The 26,856-nt window shown below is 36.0% G+C and overlaps 1 protein-coding gene across 1 annotated transcript; it reads left to right on the forward strand.

Annotated features, from left to right (window-relative positions):
• The first annotated feature begins 196 nt into the window (after positions 1 to 196).
• Positions 197 to 26,671, forward strand: LOC124449611 (ankyrin repeat and KH domain-containing protein 1-like). The gene is given in 24 exon segments (XM_047000551.1): positions 197 to 576; positions 1,536 to 1,581; positions 2,582 to 2,679; positions 2,763 to 2,908; positions 4,180 to 4,275; positions 5,515 to 5,639; positions 6,234 to 6,342; positions 6,953 to 7,061; positions 8,099 to 8,196; positions 8,270 to 8,323; positions 9,010 to 9,076; positions 9,171 to 9,263; positions 10,503 to 10,944; positions 10,947 to 11,512; positions 11,548 to 12,351; positions 13,005 to 13,099; positions 13,714 to 13,830; positions 15,020 to 15,112; positions 16,124 to 16,310; positions 18,909 to 19,403; positions 22,575 to 22,754; positions 23,789 to 23,866; positions 24,787 to 24,868; positions 25,027 to 26,671. Coding segments are annotated over 24 exon segments (4,350 nt in total). The 5' UTR covers positions 197 to 485; the 3' UTR covers positions 25,106 to 26,671.
• Positions 26,672 to 26,856: the final 185 nt, after the last annotated feature.

Here is a 26,856-nt window from a genome sequence, read left to right on the forward strand (position 1 = left end):
AGAGCTATACGCTTCATATTGAATTTATTAGTGATTAGCATATCTTGGTCGGCGAAAACAATGAAAAATAAATCAAATCAATCGAAACATTATTGATAAATATTGTTTTCCACAGTAATTACTTAATCTTTAAATTAGCCTATTGAAATGAAGCTGTACACAAATGGAAGCAATCAATTACTCGAGGCACTCAAGCAGTCCTGTGATATGCAAACCATGTAGACGGTGCTGATAATTTTTAGATTATATTTTTATTTTGACAACTGTTTGCGAAGCATATGAGCTTCAAAAAGCAGCTTTATCAAGAGTGTTGCTTCGTAAACGCGAATAAATCTTGCAATACACAGATAATTGTGAGCTATGCTGTCAATTGTTGAGTTAAGCCGGAGCGAAAAGGATTAGATAACGAACGTCTGTGATTATGATCATTATTTAGACAGCTATCTGTCTGGACGAAACATTAGCTATTTTGGGGATGAGAAGCGATGGGGAAAGAGCAAGATTTAGTGCAAGCCATAAGAACGAATGACGTGGAGTCATTTCGCAAAATCATCGCGAAATTCAAGTCGAAAACGAGTAAGTTATAACGTGCGTCATTTTGATGATTGAAGTTGTCCTGTCCTTGTTTTTACCGCAAGGAGCATTGTGTTTTAACGAAGATGCAAACACTTGTATTTAGTCTCATGCGATGAGTAAACATTAAAGTATTTGCAAAATAATGAAACGTTTTCAGCGAGTTCATTTTGATACACGTTGAGCGTTCTGCTTCGTAAACATGTGTCTCTGAAGACAGATCAACAAATCTGGCGATCGTCGACCTTTTAGAGTCGTTTAATGCATAATAAATCTTTAAACACGTCGAAAATGTTTACTTTTATGACTGCATCGTTTGTTTTTGAAATCTGAAGCATTCAGCTGTTTGAAAGCGTTTTTCTTGGTGATCAATTTAATTAATGTAGTTCATGGTTTTGTTGGAGTACTGTGTTTTTGTGGCTTAATTTGAGTGCTATACTACACAATACGCGAGACATGTGGAAAGCCTTCATATGGCAAAATAATCACGATTTAATCAAAAGAAACTGTTCATATTTCATTTCTGAGTGTCACTGGCGTATAATCTATCAACAGGCTGTCAGAAAGTGCAAAATTACCTCCCTTAATGACGCTAACTGTTCGTAATAGTAAGAGGTTAAATCCTAAGTCTTTGTATCTGTGTGTGAAATGTTTTCTTTTTGAGCGGAAATACCAAATTTAGACTTAAAATTTTGAAGGATTATTAAAAGAATTTTAATCGTTTGTAATCGTCGCTTCCATAAAATTTGAAATAAAACATAACCATGAAGAAAATGACTTTCTACTTCAACTTTATTTTTCTTTCTCACACGAGGTGTTATATTTTCGTCTTTCAGTTTGAAGTATTCGCGCGATATCCTTTATAACTTTATTTGGAAATCTCATATTGAATCTACTAGCTGCCAAGTACACCTTATTTGTTTTTTCATCATTGAACTGATTTTGCCTAATTTGTTTTGTAGAAAGAGCGACCAAGAAAATTTCGCTACATATAGTTGATCACGATGGGTTAGTTCTGCAAAGTATTTTGTACCTAAAAGCCTTTTTAGAAAGTATTTCAAATCATATTAAGACCTTGTGATGATGCCTCTTTGATTTTTTAAAAAAATTGTGATCTTGTGAATGTCATAATGACCTGCCTAAGTAATCACATTAAATGTACTTGTGGTCAAATTCCTATGTACTAAAGCATTTCACGTTGGCAGTACTTTCAATTTTTTGTCATTCAGTAAAAAGATCTCCAAAATCACGATATATCATAATACAAGTGTTGCTAAAAAAATGGAATTTTGTATTTGGCAGTTTATCAAGTAATTTGCTATCAGAGGGGGTAGGCAAGGGCAGGTTGGCAATTCTCCCTTCAGGCCTCTTCATGATATTTTCAAGTTTAGTCTTATTTGTATAATATTAAATATATAGAAATTAATGATGAAGTATAAAATGTAAAAGCATTTTTTTATTTGCCCTCCCCCCACCAAAACAAAACCTTGCTGACTTGATTTTTAACTTCAAACGTTCAGTCCTATAGTGACTACATTCAATTGGAATAAAAAATCCAAGCTACGAACTTTGTATTTTATTCATTTAAGATTCATTCCCTTACATCAAACTTGGTATTTTATTCACTTAAGATTCATTCCCTTACATCAAACTTGGTATTTTATTCACTTAAGATTCATTCCCCTACATCAAACTTGGTATTTTATTCACTTAAGATTCATTCCCTACATCAAACTTGGTATTTTATTTACTTAAGATTCATTCCCCTACATCAAACTTGGTATTTTATTCACTTAAGATTCATTCCCTTACATCAAACTTGGTATTTTATTCACTTAAGATTCATTCCCTTAGATCAAACTTAGTATTTTATTCACTTAAGATTCATTCCCTTAGATCAAACTTGGTATTTTATTCACTTAAGATTCATTCCCTTACATCAAACTTAGTATTTTATTCACTTAAGATTCATTCCCTTACATCAAACTTGGTATTTTATTCACTTAAGATTCATTCCCTTGCATCATGCTGCCCTCAGTGGCAACGGTGAGATTGTTATGGCATTGTTGGAGTTCAATACAGATGTTAATGCTAAAGATAAGAAAGGTCTGACAATTGATTATTTAAATCTTTTAGGTACTGTATACTTCATAGTTGATTAACACTGAATCTTTTGAACTTGATTTTAGGTATGTCACCTCTTCATCTGGCTGCGTGGGCAGGTAAAGTTGAACCAACACTTCTTCTTTTGGATGCGGGTGCTCAAACAAATCTGTGCTCAAAGAATGGTGCTACGCCTCTTCATCTTGCTTCAGAACATGGCAACTATGGAGTGGTGAGAATTGCTTTTTATATTTACATATATACACTATAGTCGTCTTCAAATAACCTAAGTTCTCGAAATTAGCTGCCTGACACTACTTTCAATATGAGTGCTCTCATGTGATAATCTTTATCAATGGGTGTTAAATTTTGAAAGGCGCTGTTTGAGTTGTTGTCTTCAGCATTGGTTAAACTACAATGATTATAAATGCTTGATAAATGGTGTTTTTCAATGTGTTTAAAGTTGTATAAGGTCTTGGTAGTTGATACAAACGTACATCAATGTTTTATTTTTATGAAATTTTAAATGGGGTAAAGCTTTTAAAAGTTCTTCAAAAGAGTGTGGTCACTTCTTTTGAAGGTGCATGCTTTTTGCTTTCACTATTCTCTAGTATGTGTTAAATAAGGTGGCTTCTTTCTGGTGTGGTTACTTTCCTGGGGATGGTTACTTTCCTGGGGGTGGTTACTTTCCTGCCGGTGGCTACTTTCTGGGGGTGGTTACTTTCTGGAGGTGGTTACTTTTAGGGGGTGGTTACTTTCCTGGGGATGGTTACTTTCCTGGGGGTAGTTACTTTCCTGGGGTGGTTACTTTCCTGGGGGTGGTTACTCTCCTGAGGGTGGTTACTTTCTGGGGGTGGTTACTTTCTGGGGTGGTTACTTTCAGGGGTGGTTACTTTCAGGGGTGGTTACTCTCAGGGGTGGTTACTTTCCTGGGGTGGTTACTTTCCTGAGGATGGTTACTTTCCTGGGGTGGTTACTTTCCTGGGGGTAGTTACTTTCCTGAGGGTGGTTACTCTCTGGGGGGTGGTTACTTTCTGGGGGTGGTTACTTTCAGGAGGTGGTTACTTTTAGGAGGTGGTTACTTTCAGGGGTGGTTACTTTCAGGGGGTGGTTACTTTCCTGAGGATGGTTACTTTCCTGGGGGTGGTTACTTTCCTGGGGGTAGTTACTTTCCTGAGGATGGTTACTCTCTGGAGGGTGGTTACTTTCAGGGGTGGTTACTTTCAGGAGGTGGTTACTTTTAGGAGGTGGTTACTTTCAGGGGTGGATACTTTCAGGGGTGGTTACTTTCAGGGGGTGGTTACTTTCAGGGGGTGGTTACTTTCAGGAGTGGTAACTTTCGGGGGTGAGTACTTTCAGGGGGATTACTTTCTGGGGGGTGGCTACACATGAAAGTCCAGATACCATTCTGCTATCCTTACATCATGAAATGACAGCATCATGATACCCATTCATGTTATCCATCAAGCACTGCTTAAATTTAACTGTTTTAATTTTTGCCAGGTTGAACGTCTTGTTGATCATGATTGTGATCCAACAGTTGTGAATAATCGAGGAGAGACAGCCTTAGATTTAGCATGTCGCTTTGGACATTTAGAGGTATGTATTTGTGCTGCGTTCATCATTGTAAGACTAAGCTCTAGAGACAGCCTTAGATTTAGCATTTCGCTTTGGACATTTAGAGGTATGTATGTGTGCTGTGTTCATCATTGTAAGACTAAGCTCTAGAGACAGCCTTAGATTTAGCATGTCGCTTTGGACATTTAGAGGTATGTATGTGTGTTGTGTTCATCATTGTAAGACTAAGCTCTAGAGACAGCCTTAGATTTAGCATGTCGCTATGGACATTTAGAGGTATGTATGTGTGCTGTGTTCATCATTGTAAGACTAAGCTCTAGAGACAACCTTAGATTTAGCATGTCGCTTTGGACATTTAGAGGTATGTATGTGTGCTGTGTTCATCATTGTAAGACTAAGCTCTAGAGACAGCCTTAGATTTAGCATGTCGCTTTGGACATTTAGAGGTATGTATGTGTGTTGTGTTCATCATTGTAAGACTAAGTTCTAGAGACAGCCTTAGATTTAGCATGTCGCTATGGACATTTAGAGGTATGTATGTGTGTTGTGTTCATCATTGTAAGACTAAGTTCTAGAGACAGCCTTAGATTTAGCATGTCGCTATGGACATTTAGAGGTATGTATGTGTGCTGTGTTCATCATTGTAAGACTAAGTTCTAGAGACAGCCTTAGATTTAGCATGTCGCTTTGGACATTTAGAGGTATGTATGTGTGCTGTGTTCATCATTGTAAGACTAAGCTCTAGAGACAGCCTTAGATTTAGCATGTCGCTTTGGACATTTAGAGGTATGTATGTGTGCTGTGTTCATCATTGTAAGACTAAGCTCTATCTTGAACCTTTATCTAGAGAATCATAATCATTAGCATAAGCCTGGGAACTAATGATCCTTTTCCAGTGCTGACTCAATGTTATGCTACTGTCATTTCGTGACGGGTATTTAATAAACTAAGTGGAAATGGATAAAGTCCTTTCTATTATCCAGTTTTGTCTGCATTAAAATATTCTTACCTTACAACACAGCAATACTTTGTACTTTATTGTCTTGTTGCGTAGAGATAAAATAAAGATAAAGAAATAAAGTTGCAATTTTATTTCTGTCAATACATGTATTGTATTTATTCTATGTTTACCTCCATAAGTGAGTTGGATCAGACAACTTTATGTTACACAAAAAGGCATTGGTTTCTCATTGTTCTATAATGCAAAGCCATTATCCTATCCAAGACTCTGAGTCAAATGCAATGATTTCACTTCTTTAGGTTGTGAGGATACTACTCAACAACAGTAAAGGGAAATGTGAAAAGCTATTGAATCCAAAAGAGTTTCAAGAAAAAGCATCCCCTTTGCATATGGCTGCAAAAACTGGACATTTTGATGTTGTTAGGTTTGTAATTTTTACATTCAAGGCATAAATGTAAACCTCCAAGACAAAGAAAACTTTTATCTACTGTAAAACCCACTGCTGTAGAACTAAATTTATCAGATGGGGGGGCTCTCTTGACAAAGCTGAAGCCATGAAATTATGAAAAATTACCCATTTCAAAGGTAGAAGGGGCTGCTCCCCAAGTGCCCCACTTCTACAGCACTGGTCAAACCTGTATTAAGAGGACACTTCGTAAAGTCCCAAATCTAATCCCATATAGCTAATTTGTAATTATGAAACAGATATTATGCAGATACCTCTATTAAGCGGACACTAGTCCGTTCCCCAAGAGTGTCCTCTTAAAAAGGTTTGACTGTATTAAATAGTGACGCTGTAAAGATTGCCATAACAGAAATTTTTCTTTTATATATATATATATATATATATAGTATATTTTCCTTTATATGTGTATCCAATACATTCTTTAGAATTGACTCAATTTATATTTTCGTGATATGTAGGTTTTTATTTGAAACCACTATTGCACTATTCTGCTTGTTGTAAACAACAAATTCAAGTATGTATATTGTTTAAATAATTGCTGTTTTTGTATAGACTTCTTGTGGAGTGTGGAGCAGATATTAATCAGAGAGGACCTACTGGTACTTGCCTTCATGAAGCTGCATTGTATGGGAAAACTGATGTTTGCAAATATCTGATTGAAGTGAGTTTGTTTTCCACTCTGGTATTCTGGTATGAAGTAACTAGTGTTCAACTGTGGTGTGAGATGAGATAACTAGTGTTCAACTGTGGTGTGAGATGAGATAACTAGTGTTCAACTGTGGTGTGAGATGAGATAACTAGTGTTCAACTGTGGTGTGAGATGAGATAACTAGTGTTCAACTGTGGTGTGAGATGAGATAACTAGTGTTCAACTGTGGTGTGAGATGAGATAACTAGTGTTCAACTGTGGTGTGAGATGACATAACTAGTGTTCAACTGTGGTGTGAGATGAGATAACTAGTGCTCAACTGTGGTGTGAGATGACATAACTAGTGTTCAACTGTGGTGTGAGATGACATAACTAGTGTTCAACTGTGGTGTGAGATGACATAACTAGTGTTCAACTGTGGTGTGAGATGAGATAACTAGTGTTCAACTGTGGTGTGAGATGAGATAACTAGTGTTCAACTGTGGTGTGAGATGACATAACTAGTGTTCAACTGTGGTGTGAGATGACACCGTTGTAATGTCGTGAAAACTTTGTTAGTTTGTGTGGTTGTCTGCAGATGAGGAACATTTGTTTAAAGAACTTTTTCTATTTTATTTTTCAGGCAGGTATTGATGCTAACCTAAAGAACAGAGAAGGACATACAGCCTTAGAAATGGTAACACGATTTACGAAATCCGGTGCTTCATCGGAAATCAAACATTTGTTGCGAGGTATTTACTTAGTAATGTTAAGAAATACATTTACAAACACATACAGCTGGTTTCTTTAAAGGTTTTCAACGTAATTAGCTTGAAAGAAATCAAAACTTTTGATTAACAGTTCTTTAGATGAAACTTTTGAAATGGTGGCTGTATGTGTTTGCACCATTGAACTAAAAATATAGCGGGATGGTTGTCTTTTTGGTAAACATGTTTATACATGTACGAACTGAGAAAGCTTGATTTTACTTCAAGATGCGTACGTGTGTTCCAAATTTTAGCTTTCTTTTATATTGAAAGTTTCTTTTCTCAAGCGTATTGTGTTTAGAAAGTTGTGTGAGAAACGTTTTCACCAATCGTTATGTCACACAATAAACACTATTGAAAGTTTCTTTTCTCAAGCGTATTGTGTTTAGAAAGTTGTGTGAGAAACGTTTTCACCAATCGTTATGTCACACAATAAACACTATTCAAAGTTTCTTTTCTCAAGCGTATTGTGTTTAGAAAGTTGTGTGAGAAACGTTTTCACCAATCGTTATGTCACACAATAAACACTTTTATCAGTTCAAAGTATGCATTCACTTTTTGTTGTCTCTTGCTTCTTTACTGTTTACAAATTTTTGAGCTCGAACACGAAAACCTAGAAGTTCTCTTGTCTTGAACCTTATTACTTGTGTCTCGGAATTTCTGAGGCCCCTACTGTCGTCATCCTGAGACCACCCATTGAACTAAAATACATGGAACGCTATCTGAAGCAAATAATTGAAGCCAAATTTTACACCCAGACACGCGAGATTTTACCCCAGACACGCGTGTGTAGTGTTTCGAGATTATCTTGCAGAGTAAAAATTGATTGAGTACACACGCTTGTCTGGGTGTAATCTTGCGTGTCTGGGTGTGAAATTTGGCTTCAAAATATTATTAGGGTTTTCTATTACAGGTAGCGTGCCATGTATTTCCGTTCAATGGGCCACCCCTGTCATCATATTAATGTACGAACCATAACTGTTACGATTGTTCTAACAATAAACAATATATTCCGTTTTTAGAAGCTTCTATTGAAGTGGTGTACGCAAAAGCTGTGAAAGATTACGCCAATGTGACAGATAGCTCATCTTTAACATTACACATGGGTGATGTTGTATTGGTGAGTTGTTTAATAGTTCCAACTGCTGTGATCTTGGATTTTGCCATTTAAAATCGTTCTGCTTCATTTTTAGGTTTTAGAGAAAAGAAAAGATGGTATGTGGAAAGGCTGTATAAGGGATGATCAGGTACTGTATAAGGGATGATCAGGTACTGTATAAGGGATGATCAGGTACTGTATAAGGGATGATCAGGTACTGTATAAGGGATGATCAGGTACTGCATTTGTGATACGAAACCAAATAATGGAAAATTTGATACCAAAATTTCGCCATTACGTTCATCTTGAATTTTTTTCTGGTGGGGGGCTCAAATCGACGACGATAAATTCCATTTCTTGCTCTTTACTCGACAATCTCTTGAAATATAAGAGCGCAGAAATTCAAAAACAAAGCATGTGATTATAGGCTAAGGTTCGACTCAGATTATGGAAATACTGAGTTTATAAACAATTAAATGTTTGTGTTAAAGTAAATGGTTTGAACCCGGGAGTATCGTTACATGTTTGTAAATGTAGATCGTCCAGGTTGGTATAGTCCTGAGAAGGACTGTTTTTGTTGTTGACTACAACTATTGCTGTACAAATGTAGTCAACAACAACAAAAACAGTCCTTCTCAGGACTATACCAACATGGACGATCTACATTTACAAACATGTAAATGTTTGTGTCTTATTTAATTTTTTTAATTTGTGAGCACTTTAATATTGAACAGGACAGAAGGTCCCAAATAAGTTGCACTTCACACTATATATTTTCTCTGAAGTTCATTACGTTTTCTTGTGATCTGAACTTCTGTTCATTTTTCTCCTCAGAAAGAGAGAGTTGGATTTTTCCCAGCGTCCTGTGTCCAGTTTCTTCGTACCCCACAGAGAAATTCAAGTAAGTTTAGCTTGTATAAAATTCTCTGTTCTACATTTTAAAAGTTCTAAACTATGAAAGTTTTCTATTGACGTTTCTGTGAACTTTTGTCCAGTATCGCGTTCGTTGAGCTCGTCAAGCGAAACATCGAGGATCTCAACTTCTGGAACGGTTTCAAATACCTTTGAAATCGTCACTGTTTCACCACGTAGGTTTATTATTATACAACAATATGTATTTCTTTACCAACTGAATAATTTGCAAATTGTTTAATGAATTACATTCCGAATACCATCGTTCTGTAACCGAAAGATTCAAGTTGTAAAAGAAAAGATAACTTTAATCTATGTTTTTATTGGCACTTGAATTTTTACTTTGTAAGTTCATGCTATGTTTTGTTTAATAGAGTGTATAAAAACTGGAACTTTTAAAACCAACCCACTTTTACGATTTGAGTTTCTACTTCTCAGCAGTAATTTATCCATCAAGGAGGCGTAAAAGCATTTGAAGGGAATTTTATGCCTAGGTTTTGCAATATGCAGTAGCTGTAATTTTATGCTTAGGTTTTGCAATATGCAGTAGCTGTAATTTTATGCTTAGGTTTTGCAATATGCAGTAGCTGTAATTTTATGCTTAGGTTTTGCAATATGCAGTAGCTGTAATTTGTTTTGCTCATTATTTCGTGAACGATTACTCTTCGATTGTACTTTGCCTTCACGCATATTTTAGTTCAACAAATACTTTATTGAACTGGTCCTTACTGTACAATGAACTATTCATCGCAACGTTTTTTAAAACACCTTGATAATAAAAGTTTACCTGGCATTAGTATGTGAAAGTGGCTGCTATGCAAATCATGTAAGAAATAAAAGATGTTTACTGTGTTTACAAAGGCTTATGCAAAGAGGAGACCTTTGGAAGAACTCGAGAGCAGATCAGTGCAAACCCAAGGTTTGCATAAGCTAATGCAAACGCGAAAAACATCTTTTCTTTCTTTTATAAAATAACAATTATGCGAAAAAGACAAACATTTCAAATTTTCCTCTAAAATGTATTCATGATCGATTTGCAAATTCTCTTTGACTGATTGATTGTTTTGATTATGATACATACTGTATTGTTTTTTTTACACACTGTGTTGTTGTTTTTACACACTGTGTTGTTGTTTTTACACACTGTGTTGTTGTTTTTATACACTGTGTTGTTGTTTTTATACACTGTGTTGTTGTTTTTACACACTGTGTTGTTGTTTTTACACACTGTATTGTTTTTTTTACACACTGTGTTGTTTTATTTTACATACTGCGTTGTTTTATTTTCACACTGTATTATAGTTTTTACACGCTGTGTTGTTTTATTTTACACACTGTATTGTTGTTTCATTACATCCAGTTCTAGTGCAATCGCTTAGCCATCAATAATAATTTGACATTGCTCATCCTTGTAGCCACTCAACCTGCGGCGGGAAAATCTCGTGCGCCACGCATGACTAGTTTCCGGAAAAAGGCGGCGAACAACGATGAAAGTTCAAACGTCAACGATGTCAACCGATTGCAATCCGAACACCACGCCGACAATGACCAAAAAAAGAAACTTAATTACGTGGATATAGTCGTAGTAGACAATCCTAACAAAAAACCGTCTGTCTCGCTTCCCGCCAGCAAGACTGATTACGCGGATGTTTGGTGTCCAAATACAAACAAGGGTGACACTGGGGTAGCTATGGATAATGTAGGGAAGAGTGCGGATAATGTTAATGGGCCACAGACTGCAAACGTTGTTGAAAGAACAAACAATAGTGGGAAATCTGTACGAGTTAACGGTAGTTATGCAAGACTTGGACATCAAGTGTTTGGGAAAAACAACGAGGAGCAAGAGAAATAAACCGAGCGTTATTGAATCAACAGGAACAAAGATTGAAACGATTACAGCATTCGAAGGATAATGGAAATCACCATGGGATACATAGGGTTGATGAAGGATGCCAAGGTGATCTTGGAAACGAAAATAAACATGATGTACAAACTCTTGAAAACAATGTCGCAGAAACAATACGAATATTTGAACAAGACGCGAAAATGGAGTGGAAATCTGGTCCTGTTTCACCAGCGTCCAATCTCCCGAACTCACCCTCCAAGTCACGACAACACACGACGCCATCAGTTGACACGACTTCGGAAAGCGAACGGTCTTCACCGTCAAAGGATAAAAAACGATCATCACTAAGATCAGAAAGCAAAATTATTTCACCTCCACCACCTCCACCCTCACCTCCTGTTGAATCAAATCCATCCTCACCCACACCCAGTGGTGACGTCACCACACCGAGGGGGACAACCCCCAAATCACCTACGGTACCCGCCCCTCTCATTCGTGATCCAAAAACAGTTCTGTCTCCATCATCAATCAATAAATCATTTAATTTTTCCAAAAAGCCAGTACCCCTACCCACTTCCCAGCAACGAGAAGAAACAACTACAAAAAGCACTTCTGTACATCAGCAGACATTTTCCCTCCTCCTATGGAGCTGTTGGTTAATCAACCTATAGTTCAAAATGAGGAAGTTCGGTCCACCTCACCTCCATTGCCTCCACCTCCTCCTCCACCTCCTCCTCCTGGTCTTACCTCGACTTCTTCCTCAGATGTCAATGAACTTCCTCCACCGCCTCAATTTATGATTGAAAACTCATCAAATGAGGATGGCACACCTCCACATATGAACACCTCAAGCAATCATTCTCCATCTAAATCTGGTAACATGGAGTTATATGACTCCACTGCAACCCCGCCCACCACAGTTCATCCTACGACAACCCTCTCCGTTACAATCCACCCCACTACGACCCAGTCTTTCACGACCCTATCCGCAAAGACCCCCACAACCACCCCTTGTAAAGAAACGTCAACCAAATCTGGGCTTCTTACTCCTTCAATCAGCAGGTCCCGAAGCGGCTACGAAGATATGACGATGTCGAGACGGACAAATGGAATTGACGGAAAAGGGTATGTGATGGTGAATCCAGTAAAGCGCCCTGATACACCACCAACCAATGAAAGTCCACCGTCACAGCCCTATTCCTTTTACTCACCGCTCTACGAAAACTTTACTCCGCTTAAAACACGGAATCTTGAAATGCGAGGACTTGGCCATATTCATAAAATGGAGAAGTCCACAAGTTCTGGTGAGCTTGATGAACTGGAAATTGGTGAATTATGTAAACCAGAAAAACCCATTCGTCATCCTTATGAAAATTTTGAGGTCGGTAATTTGAAAACTGGTGAAATTGTACAAAATGGTAAGTCGTGTTTTGATTGAATTCGATTGAAGAATATTTAGCAGGTTTTTTTTCGCCGATTTTTTGGAAAAAGTTGATGGATTTGGGGAAAAGTTTAGGAGTTGGAGAAATACATAGTTGAGGGTCTTGGGCGCATAGTTAAGGAGATGTAAGAAAAGTTTAGGACTTGGAGAAATGGTGTGGCGTAGGAGGAAAAGGTAAGGATTTCTGGGGTGTACTTGATGACCTGCGTGTAGGGAAAGTTTTGGATATGTAGGAACGGTTGAGGAAAAGGTAAGGATTTCTAGGGAGTACTTGATGACCTGCGTATAGGGATAGTTCTGGATACGTAGGAACGGTTGAGGAAAAGGTAAGGATTTCTGGGGAGTACTTGATGACCTGCGTTTAGGAAAGTTTTGGATACGTAGGAACAGTTGAGGAAAAGGTAAGGATTTCTCTGGGAGTACTTGGTGACCTGCGTATAGGGAAAGTTTTGGATATGTAGGAACGGTTGAAGAAAAGGTAAGGATTTCTAGGGAGTACTTGGTGACCTGCGTATAGGGATAGTTTTGGATACGTAGGAACGGTTGAGGAAATTTAAGGATTTATTTGAGCTTATAAAGTCTTGTCTGCGTTTATGCGGACTTCAACATTGTGTGTATGTTAACTTTAAGAATCTACTTCCGGAGTCGTACCAGTACTTCGCGTATCACCTGTGCCTCAACAAGTCACATCAGGACTTCCATCCAATGAAACGAATGATTTCAAGGTTTGTTTCAACCAAAACACATATGGTGCTTGAAACTTGTTTCTTAAGCCTGGTTCTCGCCTAAGTCGTTTTACTCGTGTCAAAATTTCACTGACGACCCTTGCCACGGTATGAGAACATTTCAGAGGCGACCGGGATGACCTCAAATGACTCACACGACTGAAACGACCATGGTTGCTTGGATAGAACTTTGCTCTATTCGGACGACCGAAACGACCGTCGAGAAATGCAAGCGATCTTTTTATGGCGAAAAACGATTTGAAGAAGCAAATAACTAGCCAAAAGACTTTGTCTTTGATAAACAGCAGCCGCCATTTCTAAATGTTTCGCGTAAAAATTAATGCAGCAGTCTCTCGGCAGCGCTAGTACGAATATATGAGAATTCCATAGCTTGAGTCGTCCCTGACGTTTTGAAAAACAACAAAACAACTCGGAACGACTCGGAAAGATTCGGAACGACTCGGATGACTCAAGCGACATAATGAGAACCAAGCTGAAGATCCAAACATAAACTTTATGTCGATGAATAAAATGGACACAGACGATATTACATTAATATTTACTCATATTGCAGCATATTAACAACGGTATTTTTGTTTTATTTTCTTAATCAGATGCGTGAATACAACGAGCTTTATGATTGGCTTGCTCAGTCCAAACTATTGACTTACATTGAAAATTTTGCTGAGGCTGGTTTCGACCTTTCTTCCATGGCTGGTGTCACAACTGAGGTAAATACTTATCATACTTTGTTATATGGCAAGCGTCACTTCCGGCAAATTGACGCCCTTTGATTTGCTCAGAAGCATTTTTGCCGGTCCATTATTTTCCGTAATCGACCACGGTCCAAAACGCGAAATTTTACAGTCAAATGTAAACAAACTTCGTAATGCAAACAGCAAAACGCAAAATAAACAAAACAAAAAACCATTTACGAATGTGAGTCGAAGGAAAAACACTTGGAAAACAGTTTAACTATCCAGACGATACAATTTGAAACGATTTATTTTTATGGACAAAAACTAGAAAATTGAAAGCCAACAGGTAAAAAAACAGCAAGGACCAGAAAGAAAGCAAGCTTCGTTTCAGGTCAAATAATGCCATATAATAAACTTTTTAATAACCTCGCTTTCTCGGTCTTTACTGAGAAATATCGGAGAAATATCGAAATATCGGACTGAGAAAACTTCGGTCAGATATTTCTCCGTAAAGACCTCGCGCTTGGTTAATTAAGGGCTTAATAGTTTACTTTGTTGATAGAACGACCAGATATTTGGTGATGTCATGTCCCCCTGAGAAACATTGAAATGGTTTCCCTTAAAGATATTATTTATTGTCTGACAGTGTTTTTGAGCTCATTTCTAATGCTGAACAATATGAACGTATGGAAAAACTTTTAATTAAAATTGTTTGATTTGGTTGTTGAGTGGGTTAGGCTCAGGGAAAGTCTTTGGTAGCCTTGTGAAAAGATGTTTCTGGTTATGACTTAAGAGTAAAAGATGTTTACTGTGTTTACACAGGCTTAAGCAAACTGAGGAGACCTTTGGGAGAACTCGAGAGCAGATCAGTGCAAGCCAGAGACCGAAGGTCGAGGGTTGCACCTGCTCGAGAGTTTTTACAAACATCTCCGAGGTTTGCATGAGCCAGTGCAAATACAGAAGGATTTCTTATTTCTTTTACGCATATAAAATAAAAATAATGCGAAACAAACAAATTTCAACCAGAGTTTTTATTTTTCGTCTAAAATGTACTCATGATTGATTTGCAAATTCTCTTTTATTGATTTATGGATTTATTTATTGTGCTCTGATAGGTTTGCACAGCCAATGCTAACACAGCTATGTAATAACCAATGAGCGCTCGTGTTTTTGAAAGGTTATTTTATAATTATCAATGATAAACCACTCTCTTTTCTTAAAGGATTTGTCCGCTATTTTAATCAATAAAACTGGTCATCGTAAACGACTTTTATCAGAGGCAGCTAAGTTATCAACATCAACAGCCACATTTGAGGTATGAAGTTTGATTTTGCTACGTATTCACACGTATGACGTAATGTGTAGGGGAGGGGTTTGGGTCGAGTGGGAACAGTTTCCTTGCAAAATAGTCACATACCAAGCAATCAAGCAAAAGCAATTGTAACTTGGGTTTAATGAAGCATACTTTCAAAAAAAGTCTCCCAATTATCGTGTATGAGTAACAGAATTAACGATAAAATGTCCAACATGACATGTTGGCACCCACAAAGAAGCAATGTGACCATGCTTTTTTTACCAGATTTGGTCGGATTAACTTAAACACCACCTCTGTTCTTTCCATCCATGCTCTTCAGACTACAAAAACTTTCATGTATGGCCACACTTTAAAAGATCCCCTGAAATGTAGTTTAAACAATCCTAATTAATCATCTTGGATCCATGTCTGCTCTATGAGATGTCTTCTAGATATGGAGCACACTATATTGATTTACTTCAACCAGTAATTACATGTTTGTGGATGTAGATCGTCCAGGTTAGTATAGTCCTGAGAAGGACTGTTGTTGTTGACGTTGACTGACGTTTCGACAACCTTAGCAGTAGTCATCTTCAGAGTCAAATGAGGAGTAAACGTCAGGTTAGCCGTATTTGTTGTCTGACGTTTACTCCTCATTTGACTGCGAAGATGATTACCGCTAAGGTTGTCGAAACGTCAGTCAACATCAATAACAACAGCCCTTCTCAAGACTATACTAACCTGGACGATCTACATCCACAAACATGTAACGATACTCCCGGGCTCAAACCATTTACTTCAACCAATAATTGCTGGAGAGCATGTAGACTCACTTTAATTGTACTGAGATTGAAATGACTACGAATAGTAAAGTCCTTAAAGATTATCCAAGTAAATTTATTTGCTCACCAAGCGTTAAGTTTAAAACCGTCTGCTTTATCTTCCTCTCTACATTCCTTCTCAAGAAATGGCTGTTTCACATTTGAAATGGCTATCTTTATAAGGACGTCTGATAATTTTTTTTCATCATAGAACAATGTTCCATCTTGGTTGCAATCTCTCGGTCTTTCAAGATACGAAGATCAATTTATCGACAGTGGATTTGACGATCTCGAGTTTCTATATGATATCACAAAAGAGGATCTTGACGCTATAGGTGTTACTAAAATTGGCCATCAACGAAAAATTCTTATGGCGGCCAAGAAGTTACAACAAAGAGGTACTCCTTGGGAACCAGTTGTTTAGATTCCATGTTTCTTTCCATCTTAATCGTGAAGACTGGTGTATGCTATTAGTATGAAAAAATACATTGTGAAAAACATTTATTTATTTTTATGGAGTGTTTATGCTTTACATAACACTTAGATGTTCTATAGTGTTCTTTTTTGTGTGCGCTACAAGTTTCGTTATGAAAAATCTTTAAAAATGGTGCGATCCAAAAATTATGAACAATTTTTGTACTTTGGCAACTATATTTAACGGATTTATTGAAAACAAATTATCCATAGAATCTATTACTAACCCTATTTACCCCATTAATCAGAAAACATATGATGTTTTCACGAAATATATAATGCCAACTAATGAAGGAACTAATGATCTAATTTTATAATTATTATTACCTTAGAATATTTTAATTTTTCTAATTATTTGGATCGAACTGTTTCATTAAGTCACGTTATGTTGATATGCTTAGCGTAAAGGATAAAATATGCATATGCTTTAAAATAATTAATTAGAAAGAATAGAAATTATTTGCAATAAAATTATTTTTTCCAAATATTCAGTTATAATAATCGTATTTGATTACACATTTAATGGCTTTGTATGAAAATAGCATTCATTCTTGTCCTCACTTGGTTAAGATAGAAAGAAGTTGTCTTCTGTTTTGTCATTAATTTCGCTTCATTTACATCTTTTCATGTTCAAGGTATTGAAATTTTTTCATGTGCGATTTACGTTACCAGTGACGTCAGATGACGTAAAGGCCGTCAGATGACGGAGGAAATACTTCGGCCAGGATTAAATACTATTAAAATTTCACAAGAAGGCAACTCTGCCTGTTTGAAGTAAGAAGGAACATGTAATAATTCATGCTCCCATGATGCAATACACGACGTCACTGGTTTAAAACGAACATTACAAAAACTTCAATATCCTGAGGATGAAAAGCGATATGCATTAACTGTTATAGAGAGTCTGCTGTCATTTTAAAAGTTCTGTTTGATGAAAATATAAATTAATTAGAACAATTTTGATTTTATGTGCCATATAATTGAAATAACCGAAAAATAACCCTATATATAAACATCTCCCGCCAAAAATTTTAAGCTAGCAAGTCAACTAGTTCCATTCTTTCCGCGCGCGGCCAAAAGAAACCTCGTGACAACTGAGTTGTAATAAGTGACTTCATTTCGTACAAGAATAGGCACATTTTAACTAAGGTAGCCTCTTGCTATATATCTTCAGTTTAATTTATTAAGATTTCGCTTCAGAGTTACATACTTGACTGATGACCTGAACGTTTAGTATAAATGTATTTTTTCTATGGCCGTTTTGAAAGCTTGTTTGTCATGTTGCTATGGCTGTGTTGTTAGGCGCGTATTGAGTGTTGGCGGATCTACTTACCTGTTGATGTGGCTGGTATCCTTAGGAAGCAGAAAAAAGTACTTTTCCTTGTATCTAATGAGTCATTAAGCTATCATTTGATTATTTGTTGAAAGATGTGGCAATCAAATTACACACTCTCATTGCGGATGGGCGAGTTAAAAAGTTCCTTGGTTTTTCGGCATTTTGTTCATATTCAACGCTGACATATTTATACAATCTACTCGATGTTGGCTTAAGTGGTCACACGTAGCAGTCAGCTAAGTGTTTCCGTTCTTAGTGATGCCTTTAATGGCTTTTGTTCGAATTTTATCGCTTTAAATTATTGTTAAAATCTTGAATGGTTAATCGATCTGTACTTCCTTACCATTTTCGGTTTGCCGATCGTTCGTTTCCCACATCAACTTCACATTTTATTAAATGAATTTCAGTATTATCAGCTGAAAATTACTCGTGACTTTTGAATGACTCGGTCAAGGTGCGCTTTTTCTTATTTCATTCGATTGAGAAGTTTTAAGGAAGTTTATCTTCTATGAAACGAAACAAACTTCGAAAGACACTCAAGATTTAAATTATCTTTAACAAAACAAAACTGAAGTCCAGTTATGTTTCGATTTCATTCTGAAGTCGTTTTCGAACCAATTTAGTATTTTCCACATTGCTTGGATCTTTGTTTTGTATCTGTCTGAAAGTATATCTTTGTGGCATTTATTATTTATGACTACAAGCTGTGAAACACGAGTTAACGATATTGTGATTGTATGTCACATGGCTAGTTTTGATCACACTTGACACTGCATGTGCATGTAGTCATGCGAATAATTAGTCAGTGACTTTCGTGGTGAAGAAATTTTGTAATTCTCTTCTTTTTGAGTACATTGATAATTTATAAATGTATATTAAAACAACCAGTTACAAATTATGTGAATTTGTGACTTAAAGATGAAAATTTTCGTATGAATAACTGAACTACAAAGAACTGGAAAAATCTTTTTACCCATTGACTAATAAGGAATGTAAACAGAAAACGCAACAGATCAAACAATACCAGAATAATGAACCAGACCCAAGGGCCAGATCACTCAGAGCGATACCGGTGTTTCCACTTCGGTGTTCACACTTTCCATTTTTCCTTTAAACTTGTCATCTCTTTTCTCCTCAAAGTTCGAAAGCGATACAGATTCTCGAGAATCTTATTATCTCTGTTTAGATTGGAATGATGAAGAAAACGGTTCGCATGAAATTCCAAGAAAAACTCCACCTAAGATGGCCTATTACACTGCCGTTCCTATTGATGACGTCACAAGAGTGGGAGTTCCACGCGTGGGCGGTCAATCTGTTTCCACTAACAACGTGACCTTGTATTTCGCTGCTTCAAATAATCTTACCTGCATTGACGAGTATAGTAATCGAAAGACTTCACTGGAAGAGGGTCTTGGGGAATTCGATAACAATTCGAACAACAAAACATTGGAAACGAAATCCAAACAACAATCGTTAGAGATGAATGGAAATAGAGTAAAAGACTCTACGGACGGAGTTAAACAACTCGCAGCCTCCTTTCAAAACGCCATTTATGTCGAAACAGAGAAAGCTAAGAAAGGAATGCCGCCTCCTGTAAAATCGAAAACCTACAAAAGAGTACCCCCACCCGTAAAATCGAAACCAAATGCAGGAAAAGTTGATCAAAACCAAAACGCGACAAGTAAGTTAATTGTAACAACGATATTTTTGCTATCTATATTTGACAACTGACAAGGGCTAAAGGCCACCGTTGAGTAGAATTTAATGAATAATTCTATGTGATTAGACCCGATCCTTCTAAAGCGTTTACGTGACATGATTTGGGCTTTCGACCCTCAAAACAAAACGAAAAAATTTATATTTCCCTTTTTGAGACATATTTGCAGGATTCTATGTTAAATAAACATTCTTTCATAACGATCTGAAGCGTTGTTAGAATTCCTTTGAGTAATTTCAAACCAATTTGAATTGTACTTGTTGCTAATTTAATCGGCAAAATTACGTCTAGATTTTGCTGTTAGTTCTTGCCAGATTCCGCTACTCGGGTTAAATAAGATAATCGCTTCTCCTTCGTCATTTTTAGCGATTTTAAGACAATATTGAATCAAAATCTCACATTATCCCGTGCTTTGCGAACTTGGTCATGATCATAGTATGATGTTTACACGTCTTTAGGGGGTCTTATTCACTTTACGAAGAATTTTTACATTCAATCTTTTACCGTTACAGCTTTTTTACAAACTCTCATGTGCCAATATTATTGAAAGTTTTCCAAGTTGCCATGACCATATTTAAAAAATCGTTATCGTGGATATTACATATTTACGGGTTTCATTAATTATTTATGCATTATATATTGCAAAAGCGTTTTTGTTATGGATGGATGGTAGTGAGTCGTGCAGCGCGATGGTATTGCCTGCTGAAGGAATGCGTGTTGACCTGGTGTATAGCAATCGCATGAAATATTGTATTCTATGTTGTTTGAGGAATAACTAAGCTTGTCAGTGTGGGTATTGATGGATGAATAACGTGTCAATGTAGGTAATGTTGAATGTGCAACAAAGAACGAGAACAGTCTTTACACTAACTAAAATATATAAGAAATAAGATAACTTGTGTGTCAGTGTAGGTTGTGATGAATGAATAACAGAGAACAAGAACAGTCTTTACACTAAGTAAAATATATAAGAAATAAGATAACGTGTGTCAGTGTAGGTAGTGATGAATGAATAACAGAGAACAAGAACAGTCTTTACACTAAGTAAAATATATAAGAAATAAGATAACGTGTGTCAGTGTAGGTAGTGATGAATGAACAACAGAGAACAAGAACAGTCTTTACACTAACTAAAATATATAAGAAATAAGATAACGTGTGTCAGTGTAGGTAGTGATGAATGAATAACAGAGAACAAGAACAGTCTTTACACTAACTAAAATATATAAGAAATAAGATAACGTGTGTCAGTGTAGGTAGTGATGAATGAACAACAGAGAACAAGAACAGTCTTTACACTAACTAAAATATATAAGAAATAAGATAACGTGTGTCAGTGTAGGTAGTGATGAATGAACAACAGAGAACAAGAACAGTCTTTACACTAACTAAAATATATAAGAAATAAGATAAGTCAGTGTAGGTAGTGATGAATGAACAAGAACAAGAACAATCTTTACACTAACTAAAATATATAAGAAATAAGATAACGTATGTCAGTGTAGGTAGTGATGAATGAACAACAGAGAACAAGAACAGTCTTTACACTAACTAAAATATATAAGAAATAAGATAACGTGTGTCAGTGTAGGTAGTGATGAATGAACAACAGAGAACAAGAACAGTCTTCACAAGAACTAAAATATATAAGAAATAAGATAACGTGTGTCAGTGTAGGTAGTGATGAATGAACAACAGAACGAAAACTTTACATTACCAAAGCTCTATGAAATGTAAGAACTTGGTATTTTGTGACGCAAAAAATGAATAATCGGTTGAATTGGGTTATAGTTGAGCTATTTTTAACGTTGTTATTTCTGTGCATCGTTACTGCGTAGTGATGAAAGGCTTTTGATCACAGTGGTGCTAAAAAATTTCATCAACATCATTTAATGAATGTCTTATGAGTTCAACATGATAATTTCTTTTAGCAAGGTCATCACATTTCTTTTTAAATTATTCGTTTATTGCTATTTAATGGCAACCTTTAGTCTGCTTGCTTTCTTCCGCATCTTAATGATTATATAAATATATATACATTTATATAATCGCAAAAATAACGACACAAAGTAATTGAGCAAAAGCACAGTTTTATTTTGCATAATAATCGATATGTTTGTGTGCTTTAATTATTGTGTCTTGTTATGTATGCATATTTTTCATCTATCACTTTGCTGCTAATGAAACAAACATCTCGTGAAAATATGTCCTTTGATGCAGTTAAAATAATATTTTCAACGACCAGCATACAAAATATTGGCGAAATCATTTCGCCTGCTGCGATAAAATTGTGATTTTTTTCTTTCGGTTTCTTTAAACCCCGCGCGAAAGTGAGCTATGAATTAAGCTGATTATGCGAGCGACGCTAGCCAGCGTTCAACCAAGGGTAAACATTTTGGGCAAATTGAAACCATCCATTTATGTATTTCATACATACTCACATCGCTTGTGTGGTTTTCAGCAAGTTTTCACTGTGCTCCTGCATTATACAATTCATATAAATTGACAATAAACATGAATATCTTTTCATATATAAACATAATTACACTGTTTGTTGTTATAACATTTATCATTTAAAGAGCTTTATCAAATTATTTAGACCTTATAAAATACTAAAACGTATTCAGTATTTATGACATAAATAACTTGTGGTTTTTGATAAAAGATTGTAAATTTTACAGTTAAAATTTTGACTCCTTTAAATGCTAAAAATCACCTTTAAACAGCCGACTTGAAGCAGTGAAACTACGCACTTGGTTTAACCGGTTTTTATAGATGTACAAAACACGACAAGAAAATAATTAAAACAGTTTTCCGGAACCTTCTCGCAGTTTACAATGTAAAAACACAACGAAGCATTTTGAATAGGTGCATAAAGTAAACTATTTGCAAATAGTAATTATCATATTTCAAATTGTTTAAAGTCTTAATTCACAGAGAAATTAATGTTAAAAAGCTTTGTGTTTGATTGTGTGACAGCCAGTAACAATATAGATTAATGCTTTGTCTCAAAATCATTGTCATGAATTTTACTTAATTTCTGCTGTGTATGAGCTATGTATTAAAAAATAAAGATCAGGGAGCAGCATTTTTTCATAAAGCGAAATAATTTTTTTATATTTCTTTTCAATCCAGATCGAAACTCAATCGTTGATTTCACCGGAGTCATCAAGGAAGCCGAGGCTCTCTCAGAAAGTGGGTCGGAACAGTCCCCTCCATCTACGCTCAGTCGCTCTGACCGCAGATCGGAGAGTGGAATGTCCGTTAGCAGTTCTTTAACTGGGAGTCGTGGGTCGTTAAATAGTGAACCAGATGGTAAGTTATCGGATTAGTATCATATCTTTGAAATTGTTTAACGCTGTTTAAACTTAAAGCTTCTGTCGTACGATGTTGAATTTCACTGCATGCATACTTGGAGGTTCAATGGTTTACTGGGGGGTATCTTTCTTATCCTTAGTTACAGGGAAGCAAGGTGCGGGCTCACTGCATGTATGCTTGGAGGTTCAATGGTTTACTGGGGGGTATCTTTCTTATCCTTAGGTACAGGGGGGTAAGGTGTGGGTTCACTGCATGTATGCTTGGAGGTTCAAACCATTCCAACTGGAATTTAATATCTATGTTGTAATTTATATCAACGATGGATTTACGGGGGGAATGTTATCCTTCCTATTCTTACGGTGGGGTAAGGTGTGGGTGCAATTTTAGTCCTTACCAAGTATCAATGTGGGTCCTTCAATTCTACATATTTTGGTTGACTGCAAACATTTATAGTCCACGAGGACAGTCTGACTTCTATTATAACCAGAACAGCGACATCCAAAAAGGAAGAAACAATTTTTAAACTATACTCCTTCCATCATGCTGGATCTAAAAAACGCATTGTGTGAACACCGACAGTCAGGTTTATCTATCTAAAAAATAGAACTTGCTCTATTTTCATCCGACAATATCAAAGGAAACCACTAGTCAAATTACATAGATTTGAAAAAGGCTTGGAAACAAGAACAAAAGTACGAAAAATATATCGATAAATGTACTGGATAACACAAATGTCTGCTCACACGACTACAAATATCTAAACGAATATAAATATCAACAAAATTATCGGACCGTCTGAATAAGCAATCAAAAGTCGGAACAAAACAATCGGATCCGGCAAATCGGATCGTGTGAACGGGCCTTAAAGGATTCTTATTGCTATTCTATCGTCCAATTTTCGTAAACTGTTAAAAGTGGAAATTTGACTTCTATAAATGCTTATGAATATTAGATGTATTCTATGTTTAGAAATCCATACCGTATTCAAGTGTTAATAGAGAAGGTTAACTTTCTTCTGTTTCATTTGAAAGGCTTTCAACGTGAAATCAGAGAGAGTCTGCAGAGAACCACGTCAACCGGAAGCTCAGTTGAAGATATCGACAAACTGCGTAAGTTGTCAATGTTCTTACCGTTATTTTTGCAACTTTTAATTACTCGTGCTCTGGAGGGGCACGAGTGAAGGTTTCGGCGGTGTCGAGAAATCGACTTTTTGACCAAGAATGCTTTGCGCTTTCACAAGAGTTACTCGCTCAACCGGGTTTGAAAAAGTGATCTGTTTATATGGCACCGGGTAACTCGGCTAGTACTTCCGTTCATTTGTTTTAAATGAAGTTTGGCAATGCTAACTTCGAGTAAAGGCGGGAGATTTTAAAAAGCCTCACAGTTTCGCAGCAAAAATGGAATGGGTGAATATAAAATTGAAAATTATGATATGTGTATGTTTTTGAATAATAATGCTGCAAGTACAAGGCTTAGTACGCATGCGTACCAACAGAGCCAATTTTCTCGCCTCGCCGAGTCACCCGGCAAATGCGTTTATATGGAAAAATTTATCCCGCCTAGCCGGGTAACTCGCTTGGACAAACCGAGTTCCCGGCAAGGCGAGTTACTTGGATGTGTCATATAAACGATTCACCGGGAAATGCATTCATTTTATATAAGGGCCGACTTACCCGGCTTGGCGTGTAGTAACTCGGCTCCATATAAACAGGCCCTAAACTGCAATAAGATTAAAAAAAATCTACTTGAACGTTATGTGTACCTAAAATCTTTTTATTGTAGCTTGTCATGTTGAATGTAATTGTAATTTTCCCATCTCTTCAGAAACTGATATGTTAACTGAACAACTCGCGAAGCATTGAATCTCGGGGTTATTTATGTGAGAAATAGGAAATTTTGAGATATTCAATAGCTGTATTGGGATATTTAGGAACTACCTAACACAGCTTCTTGCAAAAGTTTCTATGCCGTGTCTCGTGATATCTTTGTTGAACATGAACGTCGCTTGAGTTTGTATTTTTTTATTTAGCTTATGTTACTCTGTCTCAAGAAGATTTATTAGAACAACAAGAAAGGGAAGAAGAACTATTACGATATAAAAAAGAGCAAAGGTACAATGTAATATGTGACTTTGTTTTGATAGCAGGATGTGTTTGTTTTCGATATATGTGTTATTGCGGTTTAATTGATAGGAATTCTCACAATGGAGTAAATATACTTTTACTTTGATTATAAAATAAGCACATTAATGTTTCTTTTCTTTTCACAGTAAAACGGACTCGCTTTTCAATGACATCCAAGGCATGTTGGACAATCTAAACACGGAAATTGATGATTTGTTTAAATAAGCACATTGCGTCGAAACAAGAAGTAATCTCGAACAATTATCGTATTGCACATAAAGAGACGAGCACTGAGTTGCATGATGCACAAAAAATACTTTTTACGAATGAGTCTACCGGTATTTCAAAATCGTCAGAAGAAAGAAATTGCTTTCATCTGACGAATTTTTATTTGCTGGGAATTTTTTCTAGAAAATTATGTGGCTAAGAAAGCCTGGACACGAGTTTTTTGCGAGCTATCTTAGCACATGTATGAGATGTTTTTACTTAACGTTGTTTTAATTTCACCTTATAAATGTAACAAGAATTGCTCTCGTGCCACTCGTATTTGTTTTAAGAAAGATATGATTCGTCTTTTCACAGGATATTTTTGCAATGCATTTAATTCATATCAGCGTTAAATTGTTTTCACAATTGTGAAATTTTTTCAGCCAAGTTTAAAAAATACCAGCAAAGTATAAGCTTTGTGTAAATGTTTTTCGCCGGGCAAGACTTTGACACTTACAAAAAATGGTGATGTTTCGCTTATGCAAAAATATACAACTATTTCATCCAGTTTCCCTTTGCAGTCAGTGACAATCGTTTAATGAAATATCGCTGTTATACAAGGAAAATCGGGTCTCGTGCGATTCATTGCTCGTCTTTGCCGAATAAACTCTTTCTTTTGGAAATTGGGTATGAAAAATTTTCACTGTTAAAAGTGGACATTTTATGCAGGAATACGAAGTATTATTTATTGGAACTTTAATGGGTTTTTAATTGGGTTATCTTGTAGCAAACGTATTTATCATTATAAAAATATATAAGTTTTCGATATGAGAACGACTGCCTTTAAAATACTTGAAAACTTTAAGTACGATGTCATAGCTGTGACCAAATCTACTCAACGGTTTTTTTGCAAAACCTTTTACAAAATTTTACTTCTAAATGGGCAAAAAAAATTTACTAGATTTTGAGTTCTATTATCTTCCTGTGAGTGATGAAGCACGTAATGACGTATCAGCTCAAAGTAAGTCACATTAGTGGCTTAAGCTGAAGAAAGCAAAATGCTACCCGCAAACAGGCTTTTATTTCAGGAGGGAATACACCAAACGCTTTTAATTTTTCTTCTCTTATAATTACTTAGTTCCAACGTTGTTTAAAACACCTTTAATAATTATGGTTATATGTATATATGGTCTTATTAATTTTAATATTAATTTTACCGAAAATCACCTAATCCATTAAGTCGTAAAATTTTACCATTCGTGCCCAGGTTTTTTAAACTTTGTCAACATTTTACCAAACGTTGAAAAAACCCTCAAAGTGGTCACACTGTTGTACTAAAGTATTCAGGCATTTTAGATGTATTAATTAATAAAATATATTATGTTGTCACAAACATATTCGTGACATATTTTTTTACGCATGAAATTGTTTCTCACTTGCTGTATTTTGTATTTGTTGATTGTGCACGAAATTACATTGTAAACAATGTTCAAATAGTTTTTTTGTGCAATAGGAGCTATTTTATTGTACATTGCAGATTATATTACGTAAAGTATATTAAATGTAAAATACGTGTTTATTGTAGAACGGTGTTCGTGATTATTTTTGGCAGAATTTCTTTTTCTTTAAGGTTTATGAGCAACAATAGAGTATCTTGCATGATTTTGATGTTTCATACAACTCTGAAAGGAATACGTATAATTACGAAAAAGGAAGCGTTTAACAAAAAACTACGTCGAATAAAGCCAAGCCTTTTTTCTTACCAAAAA

The sequence above is a fragment of the Xenia sp. Carnegie-2017 genome, unplaced genomic scaffold (assembly GCF_021976095.1).
Source record: "Xenia sp. Carnegie-2017 unplaced genomic scaffold, XeniaSp_v1 HiC_scaffold_23, whole genome shotgun sequence".
Taxonomy (NCBI): domain Eukaryota; kingdom Metazoa; phylum Cnidaria; class Anthozoa; order Malacalcyonacea; family Xeniidae; genus Xenia; species Xenia sp. Carnegie-2017.